General features: G+C 58.9%; 1 protein-coding gene across 1 annotated transcript; it reads right to left on the bottom strand.

Annotated features, from left to right (window-relative positions):
* Positions 1–2,620: 2,620 nt before the first annotated feature.
* On the bottom strand, positions 2,621–7,730 carry DLX3 (distal-less homeobox 3). Its single transcript, XM_077776863.1, has 4 exons — positions 7,701–7,730; positions 6,284–6,697; positions 5,563–5,704; positions 2,621–4,125 (listed from the first exon to the last, which is right to left on the bottom strand). Exons 1-4 carry the CDS (start codon positions 7,728–7,730, stop codon positions 3,761–3,763), a joined length of 951 nt encoding a protein of 316 aa, XP_077632989.1. The 3' UTR covers positions 2,621–3,760.
* Positions 7,731–8,293: the final 563 nt, after the last annotated feature.

Raw genomic sequence — 8,293 nt, 5'->3', positions numbered from 1 at the left:
TAGGGTGGTGGGGGTCTGGGGCTTCAACTCTCTGAAGCTTTGCCCTGGGGCGCCTCAGTAAACTGAGCTGCAGAGAAGCCCATTATGAGCACCCATTCTTCAGATGACCCGGGTGCAAATCCCAGCATCTCCAAGATGTTAGTTATATGACCTGGACGGAGATTGAACCTCTCCATGCCTCAGTTTCCCCACCTGAAGAATGGGTACTCGATCACCCACCTCCCAGCCTGTTGTGAGGATCCCATGCAGAATGCCTGGCACCGGGTAGGACTTGAGTGAGCGTCAGCTGTTACTAAGGTTTGGAGGACAGTGACCTTCAGGGCAGACTGGGCTTCCCTCGCCGCCCCCCACCCCGCCCTTACCCAAACCTTGTCACAAGGCAACGGGTGTAGTCAAGAAGCACCTGGCACAAGATGGGCTCGGCAGCCCCACCCTGGCACCCGGCCAGGTCCCCCACCCAAGCCCTTTCTCTGTGCCCCCTGCCCAGGGCTGGTGAAGAGGGGCCACTGGACGGGCCAGGAGGTGAGGAGAGGAGGAAGGGGAGGTCAGGGGTGGGGCTGACCCCCGAGGGAGGTCACCCGGGCAGTTAATCCAGCCTGACAGAGCAGGGATGAGCAGGGAGGAATTAGGGAGCTTACAACACCCTTTCATCCCGGAGCAGCCCCGCCGCCAGCAGGGCTGCCCAGCCTCCTCCTTCCTTCCTCTCTCTTTCTGCCCCTTTCTTTCCTCTCCCTCCCTTTGCTGGCAGCCCAGCCCTAATAAAATGCAGTGTCTCCAGCAAGTCTGCCCGGCTGCCGCCTCGCTGCTCCTGCCTGCACGCAGCCCTCAAACCAAACTGCTCAGCTCAGCCCCGCCTGGCAGCTGCCGCTTAACCCTTGCCAGCCCGGCTGGCGTCCGTGGGCGGAAGGCCCTCCTCCCTTCCGCATCCCTCGGGCACGTGGTGGGGGGGAGGGAAGGCCTGCCTCTTGGGAGGGAGAGGGGTACAGTGGAGAGGCTGGGAGGGGTCCCCGCTGTTCTGGAGCCCTGCCCAGAGGACCCCCCCCCCGCCAGGCCGGGGGGCCCCGTGACAGCCGTCTAGCAAGGTCCTCGGGAGGGTGAGCCGGAGACCCTCCCCTTCTGACTTCTCATTTGTGGGCTGCTTGGTGCCTCACAACAGCCCCAGAGGCCAGGAGGGCGGGCGGGGCTGGTTGTCCCCATTTGACAGATGAGGAAACCGAGGGCCCCACCGGGGAGGTTTCAGGCTGAGCTGGGTCACATATGCTGCTGGGTGGTGTTGGCGACTCTCAATTCACGACTTCTTCCAGCGCAGGGAGCTGGCTCTGCCTCGCTGCGCGCGTGTGCGCGTGCCTGTGTGTGACTACGGGATGTGAGACTTGAGGGACACCTGTGTGCGCGCCTGTGCGTTGCGGGGATTGGGGGCTCTGTCTCCCGGAGTGTTATGGCTTTAGCTTTGCACGTTTGTGCGATGCCAAGGGGTCTCAGGTGTGCGTTTGTGTGGGAATCCCTGTATGCACGAGGACTGGGAGAGGCCATCGCGTGTCCTGGTACGCGTGTGTGAGAGAGAGAGGGAGCTCACAAGCGCGTGCCCGCATCCACCCTGTCTCCCGCCTGCACCACCACGTGCCCCGCACACACCTCCATCCATTCCACCACCTCCAGCTGCCCGTCTCCAGCCCCGGGGTGGACCAGTGTTCGCCCCAGTCCGTCAGTGACACTGGCAAGGAGGCTCTGAGTCGGGGCTGAGCCTGAGANTCCTCGTCTGTTCACTCTTGCTTTCCAGCTTGGATCCCCGTGGCCTGGGGTCCCATGGCGTTTCCCCCGCCCCCGGCCCCACCCTCGCCGCAAGCTGGAAGGGACAGGCCAGAGAATGAGGGACCGGGGAGTGCCTCCTGGGTGTGGAGTCAGGGGGTTTACACGCGTGTGCAAGCATGTCTGCGTGTGAGCCCAAGATCAAAGAGCAGCCCTGAGGTGACCCGGCGGCGGCGGCGGAAGGCAGCTGGCTGGCAGGGAACGCCAAGCCGCCAAGCAGAGTGGAGTCAGGGAGGCCACAGCTGGGAGCCTCCCACCCACCCAGACCTGCCCAAGTAGGGGGCAGCCACAGGGTCAAGAGCACCTGCCGCCAGGGCCCCGGGCCCAAACCAGCTCTTGAGTCCACACTCCCAGCAGTGGGGCCTCAGGGCTCGGACTCCCCCGGGAGCTCCTAAAGGCTCAGAGGCCTCTCTGCACCGGCCTCCCCGACTCCCAGACCCTCCCCTAGAGCTGTCTGCCTCCAGCCTCCAGTTCAAAGAGCTCGGTGGTTATTTTCTTCTTTTTTATTAACGTTATATATAAAGATGGGTCCAGTAAGAAAGCAGAAATGAGAAGGCTGGGAGGGAGCGGGTGTTGGCTTCGTTCCTGTCCCCCTAGGGTGGGACTCAGATCTACCAAGCCTCTCCTGGCTCCAGCACCTCCCACCAAACCCCAAGCCAGCCGGAGCCCACATCCCGGTTTCTCTCTGCTCACAACGCACAGGCAGGTACGTCCAGGAGGCAAGAGCCACATAAATAGGAAACCACAGTAGGGAGGAGGCTGTTTCTCTCTGTTGCTCTTAAAAAAAAATAAAAAAAAAATACTNAATGTTAGCTCTGGTGGGAGGGGGAAGGGGGGGCACGTCTGGGCCAAGGAGGGGCAGCCCTCCAGACAGCCACCCCTTCACCCCTACAGGCACAGAGCTGTAACCCTGCCTTCTCTCTCCGCGCACCTCGCGTGCGCCATTCTCCATCTGCGGGAGCAATCTGTTTTCAAAGCCACCAGAAAGGGGGTCTTTTGGGGTTTCTCTTGCCTGTATGTTTCCTTGGAGATTTGGGGTTTGGCGCCCAAACTGCCAACTTACTGGAGGAGAGGAAGAGGTGGGTGGGGGCGGGGCAGGGCAGAGGTGCCCCTGCAGGGGAGATTGGTCCTATCTGTTAACAATGCCCTTTGTTTTCCTAGTTTTCAACAGCTTTTAAAACCAAAGTTGTGCAAAGTCCTGTACACAGAAGAAGAAATGGGTCCTTAGGAAAGACGCCTGAGACCCACCACCCCTCTCCGACCAGAGGGGGAGAGAGGAGAAGATGGCCCCTCGGGTTCTTCCCTCTAAAGCCACAAATATTAAAAGATACCCTCACTTGGGGGTTTCTTTGGTTTAACCCTCAAATCTGAAACGAGGGCCTGAAGTGCGGGCTGGGGGCTGGTTGATACCCCCACCCTGAGTCCTGGTCCCCATGTCCAATGTCTTTTTGGCAGAAGGGGTGCTCAGGAAGTGGGGAGCCACAGGTGGATTAGTGGCTTAGGAGGAACCAGGCCCAGCAGGTCCCGGGAGCCACGGTACCTGGTGCCCCAGCCCCGGCCTGACCTGCAAATGCTGCACAGTCTCCCCGGTCCCCAAGGTCTCCAGTCTGCGGAACGAGCACTATGTTTTAGAAGCTGGAAGGTGATGGGCCACTGAAAGCCAATCCAGGCTCCTGGAGCAGAAGGGGAACGGCTGTCCCGGCCGGAATGTGCCCCAACCTCTGGAGGGGTACCCCGATGTCTAGGCTGGGGGAGGGAGGTTCAGGGGACATCCTTGGTCCATGCAAATTTCATCTGGAAGCTCTTGGATCTCTGGAGGAAGGGGCATGGGAAGGGGGAAAGGGGTGCCCTTTCCCCTGTGCTCCTCGATGATTCCTGAGTGTCGGCTAGGACGGAGGCGCCTTCTGCCTGGTCCCGGGTCCTTCGTGGGAGGTTCAGGGCAGGTGGGTGCTCAGTACACAGCCCCGGGGTTGGGCGGGGGCCCTGGGGAGGCGTGATGCAGGGCGGCCGGCTGAGGCGGCTGCTGTAAGTGGGGTCCACTCAGGTTCTGTGAATGGTACCAGGAGTTGGCGGGGTCGTCCAGATAGCTTGGAGAGGCACTGTATGGGAGCGGCGGGGGCAGCTGACTTCGGGCAGGGGCCGGAGTGGAGTGGGCAGAGGTGTCCCAGAGGGCGGGTGACGGTGGTGAGTTGCAGGCCATGGAATCACTATTGTTGGGGCTATGCTCCAAGGGCACCTCCCCGTTCTTATAGAGCTTCTTGAACTTGGAGCGGCGGTTCTGGAACCAAATCTTCACCTGCGTGGGAGGGGATGTAAAAAAAAAAAAAGAGGGGAGGGGAGCTAGTTAACGTCTCAGAATGCTTAGTGAAAACCTCGAAGGGCCCCAGCCTCGAATAGGCAAGCCCAGCACCCCACCCTAAACAAGACCCTGGCAAAATCTAGGTCTCCTGGCTCCCCTGCCCAGCATCTTCTATTAGGGATAACACTGCAGTTAGGAACATTCCACGCCTGGATCCAGATGCCTCCGCACCACTTACTAAGTGTGTGACCTTGGGCAAGTTCCTTAACCTTTCTGGTTCTCGCCTGCCCCATCTGCAACATGAGGATGCCAGCCCCTACGTCACAGGGTCATCATGAGGCTCAAAGAAGTCAGGACAGATAGAGAACTCAGACCAACCTGGTATATAGTAAGTGCTCAAGAAAAGGCGGCCCACGTGGGGGCGAGGGGCAGTTGGTGGCATTTTGTTCACATTAGACGCCCATAAGCGGAGGTACACAGATACAGAGACAAACACACACCCACATAAGCATCTCCATGTGCAGGAATGTACCCACTCACAGCTTCACACTCAGACACCAGATTACAAAGATACACACACGCACAGATGCACCCAGATAAACGCCCCCATGAACATGAGCACCAGAGTTCACACACTCAGGCATGGATGAGCCCTCTGGGGCTGGCTAATTGGGGGGACCTGGGGACTCAGGAGCAGGTGAGCCATGATTCTCTAAATTTCCCTTGGGGTATCTCCCCCTCCTCCTGCTGCTCCCCACCCCATGACTGGTACAAACAATGAATCAGCTCCTCACTGGGTGACCCAGATTCCCAGCGGACAGGGCCCCACGCAGCCAGCCGCCGAGCAGCAACCCAGGCCCGCCTGTCAACACCTGTAGGGAGCTGGGCATCCACCAGCCACTCCGCCCCTGAGCAGTGACAGGCTGCTGGGGGCTTTAGGCTCAGGCTGGGGGTAGGCGTGGAGCTCACCTTTGAGTTCCTATCCCCCTTTGGTGGGAAACCTCCCTTCCTGGCTTGGGGCAGTGGAAGAGGCGAAGCATTTGCATGCTGAACATGACTGTGGTTTTGATACAAGCGCACATTTTTGTACATGCACTCACGGGGTGCACAGTCACGTACACGCGTCTCTCCATCTGTAAACACACTGACCCCCCCCCTTATGCGAGCTTTCCCCTGTGAGCACAGACCCGTTAACATGTGTGCAAATATTCACGCATATACACTGTACTCCACTGCTACACACACATGCCTGGCGTGGCAGGGGAGGGCCGGGGAGGGGGCAGACACGGTATGGACTCCTATGACAGGCACTGCGTGGGAGCTGGGGAGTCTGGCGTAAGGGGAGGAAACCTCTCCCGGTGGCAGACACACACGGTTGCACAGGTTCACAAATACGCACGCCTGTACACGTTTTAATGCAGAAACTTCCGACAGCAGTTGAGACTTGGCATGGGGGAGGGNGGCCAGCTCAGCGCGTTCGGGCAGCGCCAGGTACTGAGCCTTCTGGAAGCGGCGCTGCAGGGCGGCCAGCTGGTAGCTGGAGTAGATGGTACGGGGCTTGCGGACCTTCTTGGGCTTCCCGTTCACCATGCGCACCTCNAGAAAAACTTTTTAAATTGTAGAATAATTTTGGATTCCCAGAAAAGTTGCAAGCATGGTACAGATTCTCCCTTCCTTCCTTGCTCCTCCTTTCCTTCCCTCCTTTCTTTCTTGTCCTTTCTCTCTTCCTTTCCCTCACTTTGTCTCGCCACATTTCTCTTCTGCTCTTTCTCTGCCTTTCTCTTTTTCCGCGCTTCCACTTCTCAGCCTCTGCTTTCTGGGGTGTCTGTCTGTCTCTCTCCATGCCCCCCTTACATGCCCCCTCTCCCGGGCCCATTTCCAGAGGGTCCCTGGGGCTTCGAGTCCCAGCTGCCTACTACCCCCAAGCCTCCGGACTCCGACGGAAGAGCGTGACGTGCCTTCAGGGGCACCCGATTCGGAGGGGCCCCTGACACCCCACCCTCTTCTCCTTCCTCCCCTAACCGGCCCCATTCTCAACGAGACCGCGGTGCACAGCCTCGGGACTGGAAGGTCATCTGTCCCCTCTGGGGCTCACCTAGCCCACCTTGTCTCACTTTATAACAGCATTTTTTTTTTAACCCTCGACGTTTGCCTCGATTTGGGCTTCAACCCCACGCCTTTCTCTCCCTGGGGGGGGCCCTCCAAGGTCTCACCTGGATCCTGGGCGGGCAGCGGCTGCTCCCGGTACGCCCCGTACTGCCGGTAGGAGGCTCCATAGGTATATTCCGACTTGGGCGAGTAGGCGCCCGTGCCCGCAAGCCCGTTGAGATTGAACTGGTGGTGGTAGGTGTAGGGGTTCACCGTCTGGCCGTATGGCTGGCCCGAGTAGTAGTCGTGCTGGGGAGCGCTGTAGTAGCCCAGATCAGTGACAGAGGACTCGGGCAGGGTGGGCGAGTCCTTGGAGCCCGCATGGCAGCTCAGCGAGCTGGAGATGTCGGTGAGGATGCTGCTGAGCTTGCGATCGANCCATCGCCGGCCTTCCGGCGGTCGCTGCGCGCCTCTCGTCGCGTCCCAAGCCACAGTCAAATGCTGCCAGCTCCGCCCGGCCAGCCGGTTATAGACTCAATAGTGGAGCCTCAGAGGGAGGCTCCAGCGCTCTGATTGGCTGCAAGTCTTGCCTTCGAGGCAAAACATGCTCTTGCGCTCTTTCGTTCTCTTTCTCTCCTCTCTCCCCCCTATTCTTTGTTGTTACCCAAAACACACACACACACACACACACACACGCACACCCCTTGTTCCCCCTCCCATGGCTCCTGCCCCCTGTCCAGATAACCCCCAGCGCCTCTGAAGGAAGGAGTGTCTCTGCGGGGGGGAGAGTGTCTCTGCCGGCCCCCAGAATTTGTCAGTCTGTCAGTCTCCCTGGCCGTGGCTGGGAGGTGGGCTCAGGTGCCACGGGGAGGCAGGGGAATTTGCCCCTTGGGTGTTTGCGGAGGGAGGTGGGCCACGGTGGTGTGTGTGTGTGTGTGTGTGTGTCTATGCTGTGCAAGTGACAGGCAGACAAATGTGCCCAGAGTGGGAAGGACCCAGGGCTCCTGAAACTATGTTAATTTCTTTTAAAATCCGAAGAAAAGGGAAAGACATTGTAGGTTGAAGAAAATGTTTCTGAATATGATATTCATTTATTTACAGCAATGCAATCATAAAATGTAATTTTGAATTTGTGAATTTGAATTTACAGAGGAAAGAGCCCTTCAGCCCAAACCCCCGTGGGGTCTATGAAAGTCATAGGGGGCCCAGAGAGGGTCCTGTTGGGGGAGAGGGGCAGGTGTGTGTGGATTTAGGGGCTTGTGCAGAGGATGGAGGTGCATTACCTGGCCGTGGTGCAGTTTCAGAAATGGCCCAGGCTTGCTAGAAGGAGCAGAGGATCTGGGGTCCCCAGGAGGTTGGGTGAGATAGAGGTTGGCCGTCTGGGTGCTTTACAAAGTTTGGGTCAGAATTTGTGCACTGGGGACAGCACTGGGGAGACTGCGGGTATGTTTAGAGGTCAGGTATATGGGACCCGTGTCGTTGGGGTGTGTGGCGTAAGGGTTACCCGTGTTCTGCAGTATACGGCGATGCACATGAGTGCAGGACTGTGTGTGTGTGTGTGTGTGTGTGTGTGTGTGTGTGCGCGCGCGCTCTCGAGCAGGCAGGGGTATAATGCAGTGTGAGTGGAAGGCCATGGGAGAGGGTGTCGCAGTGTGAATGTGTAGTTGTATGTAGATGTGCATAAAATTCTTAGCACCTTCCCAGTCCCCAGTAGCTGGGAGCCATGATGCTCCATTGAGTCCTGTCCCTTCAAGAAGGCCCTGAAGAAGAGGCTCCCCTTCCTGCGGACCGGCCGCTCCTAAGTCCCTCCCGCCTGACTCACAACGTCTTCCAAGTTGTTCCCAACGCCTACAGCATGTCTCCATTTCACCCTCAATTCTGCTCTCCGCCTTTCTTGGGGGGAAGGGGGAGCTCCTCCAAATCCCAGTTCCCGGGGCCCGCACACGACCTTCGCACAGGACAGCCTCGTCAATTCTCTCGTCCCTTTAGTCTGCCTGGAGGTGCTGACGCGACTCAGGACGCGCAGTGCCAGCGCGCCACCTTGTGGTCATTTCGGGGCCCTGCAGCCTCTCCAAGTCTCGCCAGTCCTGGGGGAGG

Source organism: Crocuta crocuta, unplaced genomic scaffold (assembly GCF_008692635.1).
Source record: "Crocuta crocuta isolate KB4526 unplaced genomic scaffold, BGI_CrCroc_1.0 scaffold352, whole genome shotgun sequence".
Lineage (NCBI taxonomy): Eukaryota > Metazoa > Chordata > Mammalia > Carnivora > Hyaenidae > Crocuta > Crocuta crocuta.
This window is presented reverse-complemented; position numbering and strand designations above follow the sequence as displayed.